At 45.8% G+C, this 25,114-nt stretch overlaps 1 protein-coding gene across 1 annotated transcript in view; it reads left to right on the forward strand.

Moving 5' to 3' along the window:
- Window positions 1-25,114, forward strand: part of NKAP (NFKB activating protein) — a 420,242-nt gene that overhangs the window by 67,193 nt on the left and 327,935 nt on the right. Inside the window, exon 3 of the mRNA XM_069612688.1 lies at window positions 6,190-6,263. Within this exon, the coding sequence (XP_069468789.1) occupies window positions 6,190-6,263 (74 nt within the window). The remainder of the gene's footprint in view (window positions 1-6,189; window positions 6,264-25,114) is intronic.

Raw genomic sequence — 25,114 nt, forward strand, 5'->3', positions numbered from 1 at the left:
ACCTGCGGATTACAACTCCAATCTGATTGCCAAATGCAGCCCAAGTTATTCACTGTCTGTGTGTAGTTGGTGGCTACTCTGAACAGAGTTGGACATGGTACCAATTCTATCGCATTCTTACTTATTTTGATTTATAAACCCCAGGGGCATCGAGGCGCTGTTACATGAAATCGTCTTAGTTACAATCAGGTTACTTTGCTCATGGTTACAGTGAGCGTGACAACAGTCATGGTAGTTACTTTCATGTTACTTGGCTACAGTCAACAACTTACGTTACTTTGATACAGATTACATTGGTCAAGGTTACATTGAGCTTGTCCCTCACCCAGTCAAGGTGGATGAGGTAGTGGTGCCTGAGGCTGTTAATAAAAAGCCTAGTTTTCAAAGCTTTCCTGAAGGCTAAATGTGATTTAAATACTCCAAGTGGGGTGGCAGAGTATTCCAGTGAGTTGCTGCCAGGACTGGACAACTGGACCCGCCTGCCCGCAACCTGTGTGTTTTGGGAATAGAGATCCTGTTGGTGTAGGCAGATCTAATGGGTCTCTCTGGCATGGGCTTGACAACTCGGTGCCAGGTTATGAACGTATTTGTGTGTTAATGCAAGAGTTTTGAAAACTATCCTTTCTTTCACCGGAAGCCACTGGACCTGCCTCCTAGTTTTAGAGAGATGCTCCCTTCTAGAAATACTGGTGGAAGCCCTTAGGGCATTATTCTGTACAGTCTGGAGTTTAGAGATGTTTTTTACTCATGTCCCAATAAAGAGGGCATTACAGTAGTCCAGCCGAGACCCAATTATTGCTCTTGCAATTGTGAGACAGTTCTGTTCCGACAGGAAGGGTCTGGCTGCATTGATCTATTTGGAGTGGTAGGCTGAGGTCGATGCAATGGCATTGACTTACCGATTCATGGAAAGGTCAGACCGCTTGCGATACAGGGATTGGAGTATTATCGATAGTGAATGAGTTATATTTCTTGTCAAGTTTCTTAAGGGTGGCAGGTGAACCCACAAGCAGAAGTTCGTTTTTTTTCCCCATTGAGGCATAACCAGTTTTCGTCATCCGGGTTTGGATGGTGGAGTATATGGACTTGAGGGTTATGTCATCCTCATAGTCACCGGTCAGGGGGATGATGACCTGTGTCTCATCAGCATAGTTGGTGTATGTGATGCCCAAGGCGTCCAAGATAAGGAATAGTGGCCTTGAAACATGTTGTAAAGGGTGGGAGATATGAGGGAGCAGAGAAGACTTTCATAACTCTCCCTTGAAGGAACAAAGTGATGCAAGCAATAGCATTAGGGGAGAAGTAAGCAGTGGATGAGAGATGGTGGCAAAGGGTATTATGATCCACCAGGTTAAATGCTGCAGATAAGTCAAGGAGCAAAAGCAGAGCAGAATTGCCAGCGTCTCTGATATAAGTCTAAGAGTGCCGTTTCTGTTCCCAGTCCTGGACGGAATCCTGATTTCCTGAGCCCAAGCAGATTAATCTCCCCAAGGAATTTCTGAACTTGCAGATAGGCTACTTTGTCGAGAATTTGTAATAGGAATGGGACCGCATTGATGGGCCTGTAGATCCTATGGACAGAGAGAGGTCAAGAGTTTTTTTTTTGAAATTTTTTTTTTAAGGAGGGGGCGTACCTATGCTACCTTGAGACCAGTAGGGATATAGCCTGACTGGAAAGACGCGTTAATAATGGCTGTGATGAACGGGGTCAGGGACGGGGCACAGTCTTTAATGAGTTGCGCCGGGCAAGCATCCTCTTTGCAGAAGGATGGTTTAATGGACTTAAGGAGAGTGCTGTCTTTCTGTTCACTCACTTCCCTGAAGGAGAAGGTGTGTCTCCAACAGTCCTTCCTTGAGCTTCAGAAATTTGGTGGCTGAGAGCCTGTTGATGGGCAATGATTTTATCTTGCAAGTTTGTCAAGCATGGCCTTTTGTATCTTGTTACACCAGTCTTTGTTTTTGTGAAGAGAGGGTGGGGGCGGGGGGGTAACGTCTCTAGCTCCCGGAAGGTAGCAAAAATGTCTCTGATCCCAGATTTAGCATTTGCTATCCTAGAGTAAAATGAGGAAGCTTTTGCTTTGACAATGGCTTTTTTTATATTCTTTGGAAATTGTCTGAAAAGCTGTCTTAGAGGAGTCATTTGGGTTAGCTTTCCAGTGGGAAAGCAATGTTCTTTTCCTGGCACAAAGGTCAAGGAGTTCTTCTGTGAAAACCAGGCATTCAAAGGTTTGGAGCGCTTGGCTTTCCAATGGGTGAGTGGGGCAATGGCATCAACTGCTGATGTAGTGATGTCTTTGAATGCCTTGGCAAGGATTTCGGTGTCACTGGAGAATGGGGCCTGCACTTGAAGGTAGGGGGTAAGTGTATCCTTGATGAGCAGACGGGAACTTCTCGTAAGTGCTGGTGGAATTGGATTCTGAGGCTGACCAGATCCCTTCATTATGGGGAGTTCAAAGGGAACAGCGTGATGATCTGCCAAGGAACAGGGGATATATCCTTATACCTGAGGGGGCAATTATGATGGGCGACCCAATCAAGGGTGAGACCCATTTTGGATCTTAATCTTCAGTTTCTTTCTAGGACCAAGGATGATCATCTCTATTTTAGAGGGATTCAAGTGAAGTTTATTGCCTAACATCTATGCTTCGATTCTTTTTATTTTTTTTTTTAAAGAATTTTTTTTTCCCCCTGCATCTCAGTATCCGCTCCACCGCCTCCATTGGTTGACTCAAGCAGACGTATATCTGCGTGTCGTCTATGTAGGAGTGGTAGGGCAGATTAAATTGGGCAAATATATTAAGCAGGGGGCAGATATACAAATTGAACAGCAATGATGACCGGGACGAGCCCTGCGGAGCACCCCAATTAACAAGCAGAGCTTTGGATAGGTATGAGCCTGATCTAACCTGTTGAGAGCGATTGGTCAGAAAAGACAAACTACTGGACAGCCTCATCAAACATATGGGCAAGTGATGAAAGTCTTGATTTAAGGATGCCAAAATCAACGGTATCGTAGGCTGCCGACAAGCATGCTAATATCACCATTGTCGGCAGTCTCGAACAAGTCACACCAAACCGCAAGCAAAGCTGTCTCAGTCACGTGACTTGCTCCGAATCCTGATTGGTAAGGGTCTAGAATATGATTTTCTTCCAGAAACCTTGTAGCTGGGTCATAGCAATTTTCTCCAGGATTTATGTAGTAGACCAGCTATGGGGCGATAATTAGGAAGTATTTTATATTCCAGTGTAGGTTTTTTTAATAGAGTGGTTAGATAGGATTTATTTTAGTTCATCAGGTACATGACCTTGGGAAAATGAAGCATTCACCAGGGTCTGAACAGGTTTGCATCATGGATGAGGATGCTGTTTGGCCAGACAGGCATAGGGTCATAAATATGATTAGTGGGTTTCAATTGAGAAATCGATGCTTCAGTCGTCTCTGACGTGACTGGGGGAAAAAGTGAACTGTGTCACTGTTGTGTAATTATTGACACCTGAGTTTCTCTGCTACAGCTTCGGTGCTGAAACCCTTCTGAGTTTCGAAGTTACTCCTGAACAGTTTGTTTCTGAGAAGAAAATATTAAAATCATTAGCCATCTTCTGGGAAGGCAATAAGCTGGCTAGTAGACAAATAAGGTTCGAACTGTTTCTAATCGCCCTAAATTGTTACACCACAGATAATTTTTCCTGAGTGCTACTCAAACATTTAAAACCTTTTGTCTTCTTGTAAGGGGATGATGCACTTTTATACATTTAAAAGATCTGTCATTCATTCTCCCCCCCATAATGGAGGATATGTGTGTCTTTGGGGCTATGTAGGGACTGAGACTCAACTGGGTGAAATTTAACCTTTTCCCCCGATGGAATCGCTAGAAAACCTTTTGGAGGTGGTAAATTGTGGATGGGCATAAGCTCAAGTAACCTACTTGAATATTAAGGAATGCTGCTCAGCTTTTGACAGCCAATTACCCAGCATATTTATCAGTGGTGCATGCCCTCATTAAAATGCTGATTGTTTCAAAGCTCTTCTATCATGTTCAAAATATTCCAGTTTGGTCTGGAAGCTTTTTAAGAACCTGCACTCTCTTAATTCAACAGACCCGGAGTCCTACACATCTGTGGATTATGGGTTAAAGTGATGGACCCTTCTCGCAAGGTGGCTTGCCTGCTAAAGATTTGGAGTTGTACTCTCCAGCGTCGAAAGAACATCTGTGCACCTGGTTTCCTTACGTCTCCCTTGTATATTAGTGACAGTCGTTTCGATCCTGTGTTATGCGCAAATCTAGCTTGGGCCTATCTTTTTATTAGGTTGGTGTTGGTGATTAGTACTTTGGTGAGATTTGACCTGTGGGACATTAAAGAAGTGGTACCTACTTGCCATTTGGCCATAGTTCAGAGCTCTCCCCCTGGTCGTTTCTGTTTTTTTTTTTTTTACCAACTTCCTGCAGGTAAATTAGTATCAATTTCTAGTGTTAATGGAGTTTCTTTTCTAGAATATAAAAAGCTTTCCAAGTGTGGAAACACTGTTATCTACCTGGCCTTCAATCCACTCTTCTACTGAACTATTTAATAAATGTTATGCAATGCAAGAAAATTCTCCACTATATGTACTTTGATATAAAATAAGCGAGAGAGTTCCCTTTCGTAGAACCAGATGATATAAATGGGAGAGTGACATAGGTTTGAGTAGGGTCTGTTCATGTTCCATTTTTAAGATGTGGCTATGCTAGCACTGGATCTTTTTATGTTTTGGGAATGTTCCATTTGTGTTCTGGTCCTAACTGTTAACATTACATTAAACTACTGGGTTACTTTAGTCCCTTTGATGCTTATTTGGTGGTTCTGAAGACCCTATCAGAAGGCGATTACAAATGTATCTCACTTGTACTAGTACTTAGGGTTTTTATACTGTAGACACAGACTTGAAACCATTTTGAAATAGACTGAGGATTCTCAAGACATACTGTTGTGTAATGAATGAGAAACCCGCTTTGGTCAGTTACCAGTAAGGCAGCAGCCTAGAGCAATATGGTCCTCTCTGCATTAGTACATTTTGCAGTTTGAGACTGACCAAGAATCTGACACCTATCGGAGTTTGTGAGGAGATGACTACTTGACTATGGCGGCTGGTATTTTGTATCCTTTCTTAGCATGTCAGTGTTTTAATACTTTATTTCTGCCACTCCCCATGGGTGGTAATACTTCAAACCTCCCGGATTTTCTGAGGTGTACCTCACATATTAATAGAAAGTTAAACAATGAATGGTGCCCCTCTGTCAATAATGCTTCCCTGACTGGAATGCTATGCTTGGAATTCGGAATGCTTTTCCCATATGATAGTTGTGGATCAAGCAGAAAAGCAGATTGTACTAAATACTTATGAGCAGCTAGCAGGAAGATTTCAGCCATTCAGGCGCTATAGGAAACTGACTTTATTTGGCAGTGAATGTTTCTGTTCAGCTGATACCTAGCACCTCACCATTTCTCTGCTTTGTCCCCGACCCCTGCCACTTGTCCAGCCACCCTACTGCCGTCCTCGCCTCCCCCCATAGGGTGTACTCACTTCCCTTGGCATCCGTGCCGACCCTTTGCCTTCTGCAGTCTGCTACACCCCACTGCAATATAGCAATTGAACCCCTGCTTTAATACCACCAGGTTGCTTTTTTTTTTTGTTTGCACACCACCACCAGCCTATTAACAACCCGGGCGAGTACCAGGTGGTAATGGCATTTGAGTCTGTGATAAGAAACCGGCTTGAGCAGAAACTGCCATGAGGCCCTGTGTGCCCCTCTCTTCACTCGGGAGGGCTTAACTCAACACTAATGTGTTCTAACTTTTCCCCATTTTATGCTGTCAGTTTTTTTGGAATTGCGACCCTCGAAGTTGCCCTGCCCTTTCTTAACATAAAGTGCTCTTTCTGATGGGTTAGTATGTTGGACATTTCCGATAATTAAGTATCTGTTGCCGAGTTGGTTTCTGTGTTGATTTTTTGTGCCAACTCTTTAAATGCTTTGCCTGTACCCTAATCTTTTTGTGAAGGTGAATTTGCCAATTGTTTTTCCTTTCATTGCATCCCAAACAAGAAGGCATTGTTCATCTCAAACAGTGTTTTTGTCTTGCATGATTTTGGCTGTAATTTAATTTGTCTAGCAATGCTTTTTCGTTATATGTTCCTATTTATTTTTCTAGCTCCGATGAACATACTCCAGTAGAGGACGAGGCAAAGTCAAAGAAAAGCAGCAGTTCAGATTCAAGCTCGGAAGGTATTAAACTATGATTTTGTTCTTTGAGTGCACCTATACATGTTATATTTAGTTTTAACTATTAGGTGGTGCTGATGTGCTGCCGTTTTAAGCCAAAACTATTGTGTTAGAGTACAGCTCGGAGGAACGTGGGATTTGAGGACGGACACAAAGCTTGTAGGTGTTGTTTATTTACCCACCCATTGACTGCTCATGGTCATACTAATCCCTTCAGCCATTTCCACCCGCTTCCTGCTCTCCCCTCCTAAAACACATCCTCTTGGGATCTCTTTGAGCTAGCTCTATCAAGCAGTAACCTTAAACGTTGTGCTCAAAGTGTCTGCCAGTGTTATTTCAAAGCAACCTTCTGAGAACTAATGACTTAACTGGTGCCCCAAATGCACATCTGGTATAATAAAAATTTTAATTTCAACAAGAGGGAGGTAGAGGGCAGAGAAAACCATCAAGCCTACCCTCTAACTACAAGGGGAAAAAACCCTTTAAACACAAAGCTTGTGGTTTTATCGCTGTACTCCCTGCTTAGGGAGAGACTTCACCACCTTCTGTTCATTCAGTTAGACATAAGAAGATGCTTCTAACTCGGGCGTTTGTAAAAATAAAATATACATATTTTAATATTCAATCAACACAATTCTGAAAAATTCGTTATGCATCATGTCCTGCCACGAGTAAATCATGTATGGCTAGAACAACATAACCGCTGACATACAAACACAAAACAATTCTATTCATTGTTTTCATAAAGTGACTTGTGCTGTGCAAAAAGTACACACTTGACATACCTCGTTACACACACCACTCATTCTCATATACCATTCATCCTGTTTCTGTTGTGTCAAATACACCTTCAATATAAAACGAAACAATAATCTACAATGTGCCCAACGTGTTTCTTTCCAACTCTTAATGTACTAACTGCTTGGAAATTCTTCAGGGGCTAAAGACAAAATGTTTGGTCACTTCTGCCAATACTAGTTGTATAGACAAAAAAGACAAATGTGGTTTACAAGTCGTTTTCCTTGGTCGTATATGCTTGTTCAATAGGCTCAAGTTGACCTGTGTTAAATGCAGGCAAAGGGTGTCTCCCCCTAAAAAGGGAACATCAAACAATAAGAAATGTAGTGTCTCTTATTTCTTGGTTTCCAAATTGAAAACCTCTTGGACCTCTATTTCCTAATAACAGAAGTCTAGATTATTGGTTGGTAAGCATCTCGACTAAGATCAATATCTCATCACGGTTCGCCTCGACCTCTGTTCAGATGGCACAGCAAGGTGCCTTCTAGTTCGTTGGTGGTTGCGTGCGACGGATACGGTAGCGGACGAGCTTCAAAGGCCATGTCCTTCATGTGCTGTCCGAAATAATGTCGGATGCTTCCTCTCGTTTCTCTGGAGTACGCGTACTAAGGAGAATAAAAATGTAACAAAGTGTGCCTTGAGCAGCAGTATCTTGAGTCCTTCACTGCTCATGTTAAAAATAAGCGCTGCCAAAGCGAACAGTTTTGGCTTCTGTGTAGGTATTGGAGGCATTTGCCAGGCAGTACTAATACATATCCTTGTAACCATGCAATTTTGTAGTTGCTGCCATCAATAGCCACGTAGTATCACATCAGTGCCTGACCCATGCCTACACAAAAGAGAAAACAGTTAGCATTAGCAATGCTGTTAGGCCAGCTAACTAAACTTGTTAACCTACACTGTTATAAAACCATTTTCTGGTAATAAGTGCCATGTGTACGACAAGTAAATTTGTTTACAGAACACGGAGGCCTTCCAGGCTTTCACAAGACTGCCTCACATTAGCATTGATCTACCTAGATCTCCTTGGCAGAACACAGCACCCTTCCATTTACAAAAGAATCTTAATCTGTTGAAAACAATTTAGGTAAATAGTGTGCATTTTCCCCCTACTCCCAGAAGTAATTTTTTTTTTGTCTCCAAAAGGTATGTCCATTGCTCCCTCGTAAAAAACACCTCCTCTTCTCTTAGAATCTTGTCGGATTACTACATGAGTATACATGCATTCACAGTACCAAGGCGTCTAGCTAGAATATTGCAAACCTCTATGTTGCTCCATATTGTACTACATGGTTGCATAACAGGCACCTGGCATTTAGAATAGCTTTGTGTGAATTATCAAATAGCCGGCCCGATAGCATAGCGAGTAGAGCGCTCACTTTGACATCCGTGGAGAGCCTGCTGACGCAGGGTCGAATCCTGGAAGGGCTAAACTCGGCCTTTCATCCTTCCGAGGTCGATTAATGAACACCACAAACCGTGGGATAAGCAGTGCTCAGATGGCTGAGGGTTTGTAGTGCTATATGAAAAAAAGAAGGTGGGGGAAAAAAAGCGAATCAATGTAATGTGGCGTGTGCTGCTGGTCGGGTGTTTTACCTTATTGGACACTGTGTCTTTAAGGAGATTTCCCATATAACCACTGGCCTCGGTGAAGCAAAGTTGATGGCAAGTGTTGGAGGTGTTTGGTGGATGTTGTGGGGGTGTGGAGTCTTTGCCAGTCGCGTTTGCCTTCTGGGACAGTCTGACTGACACCCCCCCCCCCCCAACTATCCCCTTCTGGGTCCAGCCTTTTGCCACCTGTAGCCTGGAAGTGTCTACCCTGCGATTCGCCAGGTCTGCCCTCCCTAGGAAAAACGTACGCTTTGCGGGTAAGCATGTTTTGGTTTGGATAAGGCCTGGTGTTGCACATGGGCCGTTGTGTCTTATAAGTGATTTCATTTTTATTTATTACTGCCCCTGCAAATATGCCGATTTTAAGGAGTGGCGCGGCACGGGGCAGGACTCATCAGATTGGACGGGTCCCCCCGGCTTCAATACAGGTCAAACATACAAATTACCTTTCTACATTATATGCACAGGTGGAACATTTATATACAGTGGATGTACAGAGTTGGCCAGGGATGTGATGTGCTTGGGAGTAACAAAACATGGTTATTCAACCAGTTTTAAAGTAGTATTTTGAAATGCGGGAAGGACGTTTCATTCTTAATATTGATGGGTATGGCATTCCAATGCCTGGGAGCAAGAACTTTGAAGCTGCTGCCTCCTGCTTTTTCTCTTTTATAATGTGGGATTTCAAGGTTTTCACTGTTAGATCTGAGGAGTCTTGTATGGGATTTCTTGGTGATTGTATTAAGGAGGTATTTAGGGGCTTTGTTGGCAATGCATTTGTGGGAGATGCTAAGGGTTTTGAAGAGTATTCTGGCTTTGATGGGGAGCCAATGATTTTCTCCTAATATTGGAGATGTGATCAGATTTTTTTATGCCTAAAGCAGCTTGGAGGGCTTTATTCTGCATGAGTTGGAGTTTGGACAGGTTAGTATTGGAGGTGCCAAGGAAGAGGAACATTACAATAATCAAGTTTAGATAGTATGATTGCTCTTGCTAGTGTAATGCAGTTTTCAGGTGTCAGGAATTTGCGACTGAGCGAGAAGTTTGGCTGTGTAGGCGGTAGAGGAAACTAATGTGTTTACTTGCTTGGACATGTTAAGTGTTGCATCAAGGTAAGCCCCAAGTGTTTTCACTTGTTTTAGTACTGGAATTGTAGTGCCATCAATGCAGAATGCTGAATAAATGGGCTGTAGGCATGCTATCTTGGAAGATGAACCTAGTATGAGCAGCTCTGTTTTATCGTCATTGAGACATAAATTATTGTTGGCCATCCAGTTTTGGATTATTGAGTAAATCTTATTGATAAGTATTGAGTCTTGCTCATGGTTTCCTGTTAGAGGGATAAGGATTAGAGTATTGTCTGCGAAATTGGTGTAAATGACACTCATGGCATCCGTTGCTGCGAAGAGCAATTTGGTGTAGGCGTTGTACAGGGTGGGGGAGAGGCAAGAGCCTTGAGGGACGCCCAATGGGACTGGTATGGGATCTGCTGCTTCTTTGCCGATGGCGACTCCTGAGGTCCTGTCTGCGAGAAAGGATTTAATCCAATCTGAGGCATTGTTGGATAGGTTAACGTTGGCTAGGGTGGCACAGAGTTTCATGGTCAACCAGGTCAAAGGCCGGGGAAAGGTCGAGGAGCATTAGTATGCAGAGTTTGGCTGATTCTTTGATGGCATCCATTTGGATCTTCAGGTCGAGTAGGGCTGTTTCCGTGCTATGATTGGGGCGGAACCCTGATTGTCGGTCTCCTAGTAGTTGATGGTGTTCCAAATGATTTTGAATTTGGGAATATGCTATTTTGTCGATGATTTTCAGGAGAAATGGGACGGTGGTTATGGGACGGTAATTGGTAGGGATTGAGGGGTACAGGGTCGGTTTTTTGAGGAGGGTTGTAACCCAGGCTTTTTTAATACTAGTGGGGACAGTATTGGAGTTAAAGGATGCGTTAACAAATTTAGTTTTTTTTTTAAAACTTTTGTTTATTGGCAAGAAGTAGCAGCCGGTACAGTGCAAATTAAAACAGTGACACACATTTCATATTGAAGCATGAATGATGAAGTATAAGTACTACAGAAGGTCAGATACAATCCCAACAGAGGTTAAATACATTAGAGGCGTGCATCATGTAGCGAGATCAGCTCCCTAATCAGGAGAAGGAGGGGATGATGATAGTTCCAAGTCCACCTTACTGTTCAAGTAACTACAAAACTCTGTCCATATGTATTTAGGGCGAGCATTACTAGGCAGCATGTTAATATAGTCTTCTTCGCAGGATTGTGTCCAGGTGAGGGCCTTCAGCCACATTTCCAGGGGGGAGGGGGGGGATTAGCGCTTCCAGCATTGCAGAATGCATTTCTTGGCCACAATCGCCGCCACATTCAAAAACTTAGCTACTCGTTTCGCTTCAGTCCCCTCCCAGAGCCCAAACAGAAGAGACATGGGTTCAGGGTCTACGCAGAACCCAACTATTTCAGAGAGGGTTTCGAGCACTGCTCGGGGGGGGAGGGATGGGGGAGGGGAGGGATGTGGGGGGGAGGGATGGAGGGATGGGGGGGTTGGGGGGGGGGGGAGGGATGCGGGGGTTGGGGGGGAGGGATGGGGGGGAGAAGTAGCATGCTGGGCCTGGGCGGTAATCCAGTACCGGGTGAGGTCAGGTGCACTGAAGCCACCCCTCTCGTAAGGTAGGGTCATATGCTGCCACTTCCTGCACACTGCCCCTGAATGCCAAAGAAAACGGGCACACTCCGTGTGCAGGTCCACAAAGTATTGTTTCCCGGGCCAAAGAGGAACGTTAGCGAATACGTACAGAAGTTTGGGGACGATAATCATTTTTATTAGGGACAGTCTCCCTGATAGTGAGAGGGGGAGGTTTCGCCATCTTTCCATCCTGGTATGAGCATATTGTGCAGCAGCCCCATAGTTATCAGACAATAAAGAGGATTTTGAGAGGGACACCTGGACCCCTAAGTATTTGATACCCTCGAGCCCATTTGAGAGGGAATTCGCATGCAGGCTGGGAGGTTGCAGGAGTAAGGGGAAAGATTTCTGATTTAGAGTAATTTATGGTGAGAGCCCGAGAATGTGCCAATTTTGATAATTTCACGCATGATCGGGTCAAGATGGAGTGAAGGGGTCTCTGATATATAGAAACACATCATCGGCGTATAGTGATATAATTTCGGGAGTATCCCGCAGGCGAATCCCTTTGCGGACGTGGTTGTTTCGTACACTATCAGCCATGGGCTCGCTGGCCATAGCGAATAACAAGGGAGAAAAGGGGCACCCCTGTCGTGTCCCCCTGTGGAGGGAGAAGGGAGCCGATAGGCGAGAATTAACCAGGACTCTGGCCACAGGATTAGTGTATAGCAGTTTAATGCAGGACATCATGTATGGGCCAATCCCCATCTTTTCCAGCACCGCCCACAGATATTGCCACAAGACCATGTCGAACGCTTTTTGGGCGTCTAATGTCACGGCCACCGCATTGGCTTGAGGGTCAATTCTAGAGATGACGTTAAATAGCCGCCGGATGTTTAAGGCAGTGGAGCGGGCAGGAACAAAGCCGCTCTGGTCTGGGTGAATCAGATATTTCATGATGGGGAGGAACCTATTTGCTATGATTTTGGCGAAGATCTTGGTATCGGTATTGATAAGGGATAGAGGTCTATAAGAGCCGCACTCATCCGGAGGCTTGCCCGGTTTAGGAAGCACTGTGATGACAGCCTCGCGCAGGGACCGGGGAAGGGTGGTAAGGCGCAGCGACTCCTCCCAAACCTCGTGAAGGCGAGGAGAGCAACATGTTCTTGATAGAACTTGGCGGTCAGGCCATCTGGACCGGGGGCTTTCCCCTTAGGGAGGGCAGAAATGACAGTGGTGATCTTGTCAAGGGTGAAGGGAGCATCTAGTTGTTCTTTGGTGGCCAGGGATACAAGGGACATTGGGATGCGGTATAGGAGGTCGTCCAACTCTTGCGGGCTGTGCTCCGGTTGCTGGGCATAGAGGGTTGCATAGAAATCTGCAAAGGTCTCAAGAATGGGCCGGTCGGACCAGTGTCGCACTCCGTCGTTGTAAATGATACTATCAATTCGAGCTCCCTCGGCCCGGGCGAGGCGGGCAACAGTACGGCCTGGTCTCTCTCGTTCACCATACTTTCAGGCCGCAGTGGGGCGGGCAAGGTATCTTATCTCGCTGTGGGCGAAGGATTCAAACGTGTCTAGTTCAGTTCTAATTTGTGCCAGTATGGGCGGAGAGGGGGTGGCCGCATATTCGCGCTCTAGCTCCCCAAGCCTGGACTCGGAACGGCGCAGAGAGTTTCTAATATCTTTCAGGACCCCAGCCTCCCTAGAGATGCAATGCCCCTGATGAAAACCTTAAAGGCCTCCCATCTCACCCCGTCCGTTGTGTCATGGCGTTTGTTGCTATCAAAAAACGAGGTGATATCTGCAAGGATGTCAGCCTTGAAGACTATATCGTGTAGTGCGTCAGACTTAAACCTCCAGTTAGAATGCAGAGGGCGGGCCGGGTGCAGGGCGATGTCCAACGTGATCGGAGAGTGTGCGAGGGAGAATCTGTGAGGTTAGAGTTTTGCCCATGAGCCCCGCAGAGAGAAGGAAAAGATCAATCCTGGAATGACTGTTGTGGATGGAGGAGTAAAATGTAAACTCTTTTGACATTGGGTGGAGTACCCCCCAGGCATCCACCAGTCCGGCAGTGAGCATGTGTGCATGGAGGCGGCGAGCGGCCCTGGACAATGTTCTGGGTGCAACCCCCTGCCCCACCCCCCCCGATTTGATGGGAACCCCAACATATCCAAGGAGGATGTCAAGGATGTGGTCGGAAAAATCGGGTGCATCCATGCGTGGGGCGTATGTGTTGACCAGCAGGCATTCCACATTGGCGAGGAAACCGTGTAGGATCACATATCTACCCTGGGCATCTATATGGCTGGTGCGAAGGGAGAACTCCAAGGACTTGTGAATCAAGGTGAGGACACCTCTGGATTGTGAGGAGAACACAGTGTAATATTTGTTGGGGCCCCATGACTGGGCAAGAGAGGACGATAATTGTGCGAGGGCATGAGTTTCCTGTAAGAAAAGTAACTTGACCCCGTGCCTCTGGACGTAGGCCGTGACCCTGCGTGCCTTCGTGTAGTTGCTGAGCCCTCTGATATTCCAAGACATTAGCCTAATGGCCATTCCGTAGCAATTTAGGGGGAATCCGAGTAATGCGTGTCATACATTGTCGAACAAGTGCCGGCCACTTGTACAGTGACCAGATGTGTCATACCCAAAGCTACCACTATCTCACCATTTTTGTTATTATAACATCCCCCAATACCACCCCACCCCCTCCCTCACTGCCACCCCCAACATAGCAGTGCCCAAGAACCCACCCAAAGTCTCATGGCTTTTGTGCCAAGCCCAACGGGGCTGGACCAACCCCCAAACCAAACGGGGGATCAGCCAGTGAACTAAACAAGCCAAACTCGGCGTTGCAACTGCAGCGGGGGTAGCTGCTGCCGTGAGCCCGGTTAAGATAGTTGAACGGTGGTGTAAACCAAATAGCGTACAGCGGTGGTTAAGTCAAGTTTTAAGAGGAGACCACATAGTAGGGTACAGTGAGCAGGGGCTGTAGGAATAAAGGGTCCAAGTATAGGTGCCATATACCGTGTACCATACAGCTGTGACCCATGTTGCATTTCATGAAATTTCACAATGAGTTGCGACAATAGGAGAATTCACAACAGGGAAGATATATGAGATTACAAGTAAATTGCAAATAACAGGCGTGGTAATAATACCACAATGATTCAAGTAACAGGTGCATGGCAGGCCGGGTCAATCCTCAACAACGGGGTCACCCTCAGGGCCCGGGACAGGAATATGGGACTCAATAAATTTCACCGCCTCCTCTACAGTTTATTACGGTGGATGAGCTTCAGCCTAGCAGGGAATAACATGGCATATTCCACCCTCCTCTCTCTGAGCATTTTTTTCACACCATTGAATTGCCTGCGCTCCATTTGAACATTGACAGAGAAGTCTGGAAAAATGCGGATGATCTGGGACTCAAGTCTCAGTTCCCCTCTTTCACGGGCCAGCCGTAGAATGTGGTACTATTCCGGCAGGACCTGGATTCCAAATCATCGCACTTAGCCTTGACCTGCTTCATGTCTCGCACCAAGTCAGAGACCGTATTCAGGAGCACGTGTACCTCGTCCTCAGTGGCCCGAATCCTGGTCTCGGCCTCACCCAGCCTAGTGCCATGCTGATCCAATTTGGTGCCTAGGGAGGCTACATTGGCATTTGTCATTTAATTTTTCGTGAAATGACGCAAAGTTTTTGGCCATAGTCTCCATGAGTGACGTAAAGTCTGGCTGAGGAGAGCATGAGGAAGCATCCAAGTCGTCTTGAAGAAGGGCAGCCCCAGCTTGGTCTTGCTTGGCTAGGGCTTTGGCAAACTTGTCCATTGCTCCAGCCTTGTTGTCCCCTCGTGCTTTGCTGGACATCTTCGGGTGCACCTTGTTAAGAACAGAGAATGATTTTGTAGGAAAGCAACAATGGGGCCCAGGGGGATTAGAGAGGGACTAGGCCCGTAATCAGCGACAGGACGACGATTGTCTAGGAGGCAGAAGCAAGGAACACCCCCGACTTGCGTATTGCGGGGCAATAAGCCCACTAAAGGGGGCAAGCAAGGTGTCCGGGTGGCAGTATGGTCCGGGGGGGACAGTATCCTGCGGCACCCGCCTCTGAGCCAGGGGGGCCCAGGCAGAGGAGGCCGGTAGTGGAGGGCAGCTGAGTCAGGGGCGCAAGGTGCACCCGGGGCGAGGCGAGTAGGTGCACATACTAGGGAGAGGACGCCCAGGGTGGCACCAGCAACAAGAGTGGTCGTAGGGGAGCCTGGTATGCTTGGGGGTCGATTTCCTTCCCAAAGTGGAACAGGCGCAGCCCAGGGATGAGGCAGAGCAGGTGGGCAAAATGCGCAGCAACCAGTTCCCTCACCCTCCTCACCTTGGGACCCTGCAGGCCGTAGAGTGTGTCCATCCGGGAAGAAGCAGGCCTCAAACCCGCAGCAGTGGGCCCAGGCGGGATTGGGCCCCTAAACTTCGGCTGGAGCCCGTAACAGGGAGGCCACGGCACAGCCCCCCACCGCAGCCGTCACCGGGGGCCAGCGAAGCAGGCGGAGAAGCCGCAATGCGGAAGTGGTCAGATGGTGTCTGTGCGGGGTCTGCTCCAGCTGCTACCGCCGTATCCCGGAGTGTCTTCGCCCGCCAAGGGCCGGCGCCGCCACCGCCGCCCACGGGCAGGAGCGGTCAGCGAGATAGCCACACCGGCAGACCACGGGCTCCGGCGCACCCCCACGGGGGGAGCGGGGCGCGGATGACAGCGCCGCTGCAACGGGAAGGCCTTGGCACTGCCACCCGTCGCGGCCGTCACAGGGGAGCAGTGATGTAGGCGGTGGAGCCGCGTAGCTGAAGTGCTCAGGTGGTGTCAGTGCGGGGGGCGCTCCGGTAGCCCCCGCCGTATCCCGGAGTATCTTCGCCCGCTGGGGGCCGGCGCCGTCAACGCCGCCAAGGCAGGAGCAGTCGGCAAGAAAGCCGCGCCGGCAGGCCACGGGCACTGGCGCCCCCCTGCAGGGAGAGCGGGGTGCAGATGTCAGCACCGCTCGGGAGCAGCAGTCCATGCAGTCCAGGGAGGGAGGGCGGAGAGGGGGTAATGCCTGTGCCCCAAACGGCCGCGCACCAAGCCGCGGGAAAGCGAACCCTGACTGGGCAATGGAGGGGGGATGGGGTGCATACAGAGTCACGCGGCCCGGAGGCCTCCACCGGCAGCAAAGTGGCTCCGAAGGTCCGTTTTCACCCAGAAACAGGGCAGGATGTAGCGGAGGTGATGGGCAGCAGAATGCCTGGGGTCCCAGCTCCTGTATGTCCCAAAAACCGCTGATTGTGGCGGATGTGTAGCTCACGGGCCACGGAGCCTGAAAGCTAAGCGGCCATCTTGCTGGCTGCTCAACAGCACCCCCCACAAATTTAGTTATAACTGGTGATAAGGTGTGGGCGCAGAGCTTTACTAGATGGGAGGGGAATTGGTCTTCTTTGCAGTTGGAGGCTTTGAGTTTCATTATGGTGTCTAGTACTTCTTTGTTAGTGACAGGGGTGAATTGAAAGAGGGTGCCTATAGGAGTGATGGGAATGTTTGAACCAATGGTGGGGGCATTTTTTCAGCAAGGGACGTTTTTTTTACTGTCTATTTTTTTGCAGCAAGATTTTGGAGGCCAGTGCGTCTTGTATCGTGGTGCACCAGGTTTTGCTGGAATTATGGGGTACTGTCACTTGGCATGGGTTCTCAAGCTCTCTGAGAATGGAGAACAGTTCTTTGCTGTCCGAGTTGGCATTGGTTATAAGTTTGTTAAAAGCGTTGGCTTTATGAGAGATTATGGCTGGTTTGTATTTTTTGTTAGCTGTTGTGAAAGCTTTTGCTGATTCGTTAGTGTTGGTTTTTCTATGTAGATGTTCAAGTGATTTTTTTAGTGCGTCTAAAGAAGACTAATTCTTCGTCAAAACAAAAGCATGAGCGTTTGTCCGGTTTCCGAGTTTTGGTGGTGATGGGAGCGAGTGCGTCAATAGAGCGGGTGAGACTTTGTTGATAGCAATCTGTTAAGTAATCAGGATTATTAGTATTTGGGGAGACATTGGCTAGGACCAGGTGCAGAATGGGGGAGATGTGGTCTGCTGTGAGTTTTTTTGATGTTTCTGGCTTCGTAAGTGTCTGGTGATTTAGGGCTGATGGGGTCGGTATTTTTATAGTCCAAGGTGAAGGTGATGCTGTGATGGTCTGACCAATCTACGGGGAGGATGGACTCTATGGTGACTTAGTTGAGGGATAGGATCCAGTCCAACGTTCTACATTTGGAATTAGTTGGTTCATTTATCAGCTGGGAGAAGTTCATATCTGACGTAGCTGTATGGAAGGATGCAGCGTCCGTGTCAAGTGGGTCGCTGTAGCCTAGATTGATATCTCCTAGGATAATGCATTTGGTCTTTGGTTTGATGACGGGCATAACTAGTAGGGGGATTTCTAGATTAGGGTGACTGGTGTTGTTGGGAGACCTGTGTACTATTAGGAAACATTTAAATAAAAGTATTTGACAAAAACCAGTACTCCCTTGTGTCTGAGTGTAATTCCTGGCTCCTCACACAGGGAATATGAGTGTCAGGGAGCCTGAAAGAATGATGGAAATACTGAAGAAATCCATGCTGGGCAGGAGAGTAAACCAAGCTGGTTACAAACGGTACAGAGAGTCTGGGACCCGCACCCATATTAGAGTCGAAGAATAAAGTGAACTTTATTTATACCACAGGGTCTGGCACCCAACAGGAAAAGCCTCTTAGAAAATTGTCATATTCCCTTGGATAGTATTTGGCGGGAGAGTGAACCAGAACTTCCCAAAGAATAAACGAGAATACAGGTTTCAACAGGAAGTAAAATATTTCAAGAAAATGTAGAAAAACCTGGGGGAGAAAGAGACAAGCTCCCTGGTGGAATAAATATTGTTTCTCAGGAGCCAACTTCTTAGCTGGTGGAGCAAACAGGAATCCAGGGGAAAGGAGTAATTTCCTGGATATATGATATGATATGTTTATTTATATAGCGCCTATACACAATGTGTTTCAAAGCGCTTCAAGGCAAGGGAGGGAACAAGGGAAAAAACAATGACATTCCTACAGGCCATGAACAGTAAGGATGTGAAATTAACTTTCGTACTCGGCCCAACGACATTTCAGATAGTGCAAGAGCTAAAACATAGATAAGAAAGGGAGGGGGAGAGTGGGAAGGAAATGGAAACAGACAGGCGCATACTGTACTAGGCCTGACAAAATTTCTGGTAGAGCCGGAAAAAAAACAAGGAGGTGAGGGCGATATTGAAACAGTGTCTCTTTGGAAGAAAACATTTCCTTTTATGAATACGGCCATTGACCTTTTGAACTTTCCTTTGATGCAGGAGTTTCATCATCACCTTTTGAGAAGAGAACATCCTTACACTTTAGATTTAAGTTATTAGTGTTAGGGTCAGAATGAGGGGTTTTGGACACAACAGTTACTAATGTTTTATTTTGACATCCTGACAGTTTCACTAGTTTTCCTTGAGGCGGGGAAACCCCTCTTAGCATTTGGGGACAAAGACATTTTTCCAACCCTCAAATTTACTTTGATAAAGGTTTATGACAACAATCATGTCACCACCGAGTCAGAGCCTTCCTGCTGCACCCTCTGAGAAACCTGAAGGTGTCTCACCCGCTAGTCCCTGGGGATCTGTCATCCAGGTGACCAGGACACCTGGATGACAGATCCCCAGGGACACCTGGATGACAGAACCCCAGGGACCAGTCCCAGGGACTGAGAACCTGGATGACAGATCCCCAGGACACCTGGATGACAGATCCCCAGGGACCAGTCCCAGGGACTGAGAAACCTGAAGGTGTCTCACCCGCTAGTCCCTGGGGATCTGTCATCCAGGTGACCAGGACACAGCCATTGCCTTTGGACCCAGTTCCTGGGGGTTGATCAGTGCAGGAGGATCACCTGGGTGAGGGGCCTTCTGAGAGTGGGACACTGGATGGCGAGACGTGGTATCCCCTTCCCTGTAACACCATTACCCCCATCCTACCAGGTAGTATACTCGGGAACTCAACCCCCGCCCCCTTTTTCCAACACAAACACTTTCTCACAGACAGCCCGCTATAAGAGAAAACGGACTAACACCCAAACCACATACCTGACATGTCCCAATACAATGGTCAGGCAGAGTTAGGCAAGTACCGACCATTACACACACTTGACTTCCATTACACTTCCCCCCACACGGATAAAAGGCGGAGCACAATAGCACACTCTGAGCAAGGCAAAACACATGAGGAAGCAGCAATTACGAGATGGCAGTTTAACATAAGCCAAAAAAGACAGTAAAGCTGAAGGGGATTGCAAGGAGGGAAGTGCCCTTCACCTCTTCGACGAGAAACGGTTACTTTCAGGAACCTTCGAGAGTGGAAAAAATAAGACCAGGAAATGTGGGAATGTGTTGAGTTAAAGATTCTGGAGAGAACCAGTACATGCAAGGAAATACAACATGTACACTTGCACATTCCACCCATAATAACGCTGTTAAAAAAGCAATCCTAAGGAGGGACTCCCAATTCCATTGTAGAAGACCCTTAGTCATTCTAGGTGACTATCCCAAATGTAATCTTCTGAGTTGTTAATCCACCACATTTTCTTTTTTTATTGCGATATTAGTTTAAAAGAGAAAACACCTTACACAAATATACACACTTTGCCATTATTACCAAATTTTCAAAAAATACTTTGTACCAAATGTATAAAACTAGTTAGTCAATTCATACCATGCACTTACAGTAACAGTTTTTTTTTTAACATAGTGGATTACACTTCAATTAATTCAAGAACCTCCTTTAAAAAATTGTTCAAAGCTAAAATCAATGAAACATTCTCTCCACATTAATCTACACCACAGCAAATTCTTTGAGAAATCATTGTCCTTACACCCCTTATCTTTGAAAAAACGCATCCTGCAATCTTCTAAGAAAGGACAAACAATTACCCAATGCTTCAATGTTTCAGTAGAAGGGGGATCTTCACAAAATCTGGAATGGGTTAAAGTGTATTGTGCCTCGTGATCTTTTAATTGCGAAGTCCTCTCCCCAGTATGAAGCTTGTTAAGCCTAAAGCGGAGATCGGTGTCACACTCTACTACAAGGAAACATATGCAAGTAGCATGGTCAATTATCTCTCCTGTGGGTGAAATGAAGAGTACTCCGTAAATGTTGAAAACGTTGCTATCTTTTCGCAGGTAATGGCCCAGTCAAAATTATTTCTTCACCACCCCAGGGCTATAGATAACATCGTAAACAGTCGCCCCAATATCAGCCAATGTCACCTTCATATGAACCTTGAAAGCATTATTTGAAACAATAGATTCTTCCAGCATAATGGAGATCAGATCTTCATACAGAGAATTGGCCGGAGGTTGAAGGATCTTTGCATAGGTTAGAATTTGTCTCCACATAAAATTTGCGATCAGGGAAGATGGGCAGAGTTTGTGCCTTAAGACGGCATTTGCAACTGCCATTGACCGGCCCAGTACTTCCTTCCACAGTCCCCTGTGCCATTTCAAGTAGATTCTTCACATCTACCAAAAAAGATTTCTAATCTGTATAACAGCACCGGCTCTACTTTGGCCCTGTAGTAACGCAGTATCGGTAATATGAAGAACTTGCACATTCGAATATGCAATCATTTCATCTGAGAGATCAGAGGGCGCAATTTGTCCTGAATACCGTCCCTCCACTTGCCAATGGAAGCAGTGTTACTCAAGTTATACCCTATATATTCCAAAGGAACTAGCCATTACAATTTCTCAGGCCCCAAAACCCAGCACCTAGTTTTATGCTTGGCACTCCTTGAGAACACAATAATCTTAGATTTAGCTCCATTATGCATCATATTGTTATCCGCAGAGTACTTGTAAAACAACCCTGTGCCGTCCTATCGAATAGTATAAAGTCATCGGAAAAGGCTAGCCGGTCCAACCTAAGACCACCCAGCCTCACCGATGCCATGGAAGGACCCTGCCATAAGAAATCCACATCACAAACATGCACATTAAATAGAATCGAAGCAAGTATACAGCCCTGCTTTAGTCCTACAAAAGGAGCTAATACTTGTCGAAGGCGCACCCTGCAGTTGGAAAACTTTTTTGGTATATTCATTTTGAGGAATTTTGACCACAACAAGATCTTACGACACACTCAAAGGTGCTGGTCATGTCTAATGAGGCCATATACACCGGCCCCACCTGGGTCTGTTGGACATTAGAGAGAACAGGAGCAAGGACAGTTGCCTTAAGCAATGTTCCTAGGTTTTTTTCTAAATCCTACTTGGAACTTTGAAAGTACCGGAGGCTGAGCAATGGCCCTATTCAAATCTCTCAGAAGTAGGATGGCAAACACTTTACTGGAGGCATCAATAAGGGCAATTGGCCTATAATTCCTGGGGTCCGTAGAATCACACTTTTTAAACAAAGGGATTATGATGGACTCTGTCTATGTACAAGGGAGTGTGTGGGTTCTGAATAGATTATCAAATAGGGGTTTAAGACGAGCCGACCACAATGCAAGTGCATTTTTCAAAGAACCAGGGGCATTTCCCCCAGAACTGCCGGCCCCGCCAATGGGTCGTCGATTTCATCAAAGGATTTGGGCAGAGTATACTTTTCCTTGCAAAACTCTACCCATTCATGCTCAGGAATTGGGGAAATCAAGGTGGATCCTTTAATTCCCAAAGTTTTATTAATGGTGTCCCAAAATGTGTGTTCTTTACCTTGGCATAGGTAAGGTAGCATGACCTGATTCCAGTTATCTTCATTGCTCTGCTTATCTTTTAGTCACAGTACTTTTGTTTCATTAAAGGACCCCCATAATCGTGAATAACGATCCTCTCTTCCCTGTTTTAAAAGCATAACCCTTTCATGATTTCCGTGGTTTTCCACGGCAATCACAAATAAAACAACGTTGTATTTGTAATTGCTGCGCCTCTGCTCTTGGCCTTGATTTTATGTTTTCTGTGCTTCCCTGGGCTTGGGGGAACACCGAAAACATAAAATGAAAGTGAAGGCAGCCTCCTCGGCTGCTCTGGCTGCAGTAGGCAAAAGCTCCCAGTAGGGGGCTTTTGCTGCTTGTTTAGTGCCGCCAGGGCAGAGCTGAGGAGGCTGCCAGAAATGGCAAAATGGATGCTCCCATGTAAACGCTTTGAGCCTCGTTTGTTCAAAGTGTTTACATAGGAACTGTCATTCAAAATATGTTTCAACTATGTTTTAAACTATTGCCTATCGTTTTAGCAGATATTTTTGAGCGCACCATTCCTTTAATGAAAATTGGGTAAGTACTCACTTGCACATTTTTAGGCTTCCATAAGTAATTCCCTGCATACCTAAAACATTTCAAGGTGTACAAATCTGTGCAAGTGATTTATTTATATGTTTGGACTTGTATAGCAAACCAAACCCTTAGGTATCAAGGTGCTGTTACATATATGTTACACTTATTACATAAGCTTACAGTTTCCTACAGGTTACTCTCAATGCTTAGGTTAGTTACTTTCCTGTTACACTCATTGCTTAAGGTTTCATTACAGTTATGGGCAGCAATCACCAATGGGGTGATAATTACAATAAAGACTACTGAACTACACTTGGTTAACCTTCTACATGAACATATCCAAAGCACAATTGAATAGCACATCTTGAAATTGGGATAGATGGCACCCAAGTTAAGGTTTCCCCCTGCAATGTTCCCTCAACCCACAAATAATCAAATTATGAGTGGATGGAAGGAAGCAGCAGGGAAAAGAGGCAGCAAACAGAATCAAAATCCGACCTTACCTTAGAAAATAAGAGGTATTTTGAACCCTTTGCAATGGCATAAAATTACACATGGAAATTGACAAATAATGTGCGGTTAAATGTATAAGGCACATATGATTTCACACAAAGGCAGTAAGGCATAAACACTAGCAATCACAAGGCAATGGAACAACAAAAGGCATACAATTTGAAAACAAGTGGAAGCTAGAACATGCTGCAGCCGAATTCACATGCTAGAAAATTGCATTTGTTTTCAATTCCTGTTTAAAATGACACAAACAAATTTTATGAAAAACTGGTGAAATGCTAGGATTTTCAATGCGGTTGAACATAGATGTATATCACAGGGATAAGATAGAGGTGAAAGGATGTCTCCATCTACGAAACTTGATGAGATATGCAAGATGGAAAAAGGTTCGATTTGGGTAAAATGAAGCTGTGAAAGAGGAAAGAAAATCAGTGGATAAAAAGTACAGGTTTGACCTAAACTAGATTATCAAGACTATATTGATAAAGAGGGACACAGTAAGATGCAAGGTTGATTTGCGACTTCAACCCTGTCACCCCAGTGTTAAACTTAATGCAGAGATTACTTTAATTATTCCAAATATGACTGAGGGCTTATGATCTATGCAGGACAAAAAGGAATAGGAAAGCAGTGCTAACGCTTGGAGATAGATGACAAGATGCACAGAGACTTCTAACAGTTTTAACAAGTTACCAGGGTATGGATAGGATTGCTTAGAAAGTGGAATACAGACAAAAGGGTCAAGATGGGGAGACTGTGTTTCTCTGGGATGGGGATTATACTCGCAGTCCACTTTTAAGTCTGGGATTTGGGTCAGTCAACAGGTTCTGGTCACGAAAGATTCTGGTCACCGGATAGCGGACTCTCCTGGCAAAAGACAGCTGGGCAAAGTCTGGTCACCGGATACTAAAGGTCAGCAGGCATGCAAGTAGTGGCAAGAAGCCAGTCTGGTTTCAGGATGCTTCTCAAAAAGCGTACCACAGCTTTTCCCCTTTTTAATGGGATTTTAGTGGGATTTTCTGATTATAGGCCTTTGCTGGAGCAGATTCAGCTATGCTTTGGCCTGGCAGTGAAATCTGGAATCGGCTATGCTTTGGCTTTGCAGTGGGCTCTCGAGTCTGGCAGGATGAATGGAAGATCAGGACCACAGCGCAGGAAATTCAGGAGAGACCCTGAAGTCCTGTCAGGGACTCTTATTTATAATGCATAGTGACATCATAGACTATATGGTGGGGCAGGCTTAGCTGAGTACGCCTCTAAACAACTGGATAGGACAATCAATGTTGGTTAACTCCTAGGAGGTGACTCAGTTTATGAGGTTGCATTTTATGAGATAAGACTTCCCACAGACATTTTTGACAAAAATCAACCTGAACATAATTTAAACATTTGTACAGTTGTGGCATTTTAACCAATTACATAGGCAGATTACATATTTTTTGTAGAACATCGCCGTCCAATCCTCCAGTTTGTGAGACATTGTTTCGCCCTATTAATACTTTTTAGTCATTTTGAGTATGAAATATTCGGCCTAAAATTTTATAACCTTATACATGGGTGTGGATTATCATAAGGGATTTAAGTATTCAAATGTGCAATAGTCTCATAGATACTTTCCTTATAATACCCAATTCGAGGGGATTGGGTCCTCCGACGTATTCCTTATCTATGACGGGTAATCGCCACAGCTGTGCTGCTTCTGAAAATTTTCGGCGTCCTGCGTCGATGACTTCGATACGCTGTCCTCGAGGGCCTCCGTCGAGCCGACGTCACCGGATGTTATAAGTAGGACGCACGACGCCCGTAGCCTCAGTTCTGTGTTTTCCGCGAATTTTTTCGCTTCGGAGATCTTGGCGCACCTCGGTTCTTCACGGGGTAGTAGTACGACGCCTGCCTCTGGTGCCTCGGTGAGGACCACGCCACAGACTATTGTGACGAGTGCCAGTCGTTAACATCGAAGGCCTTGCGGGAGCGTAAG

This window comes from Ambystoma mexicanum, chromosome 5p (genome assembly GCF_040938575.1).
Source record: "Ambystoma mexicanum isolate Mex_15411 chromosome 5p, UKY_AmexF1_1, whole genome shotgun sequence".
Lineage (NCBI taxonomy): Eukaryota > Metazoa > Chordata > Amphibia > Caudata > Ambystomatidae > Ambystoma > Ambystoma mexicanum.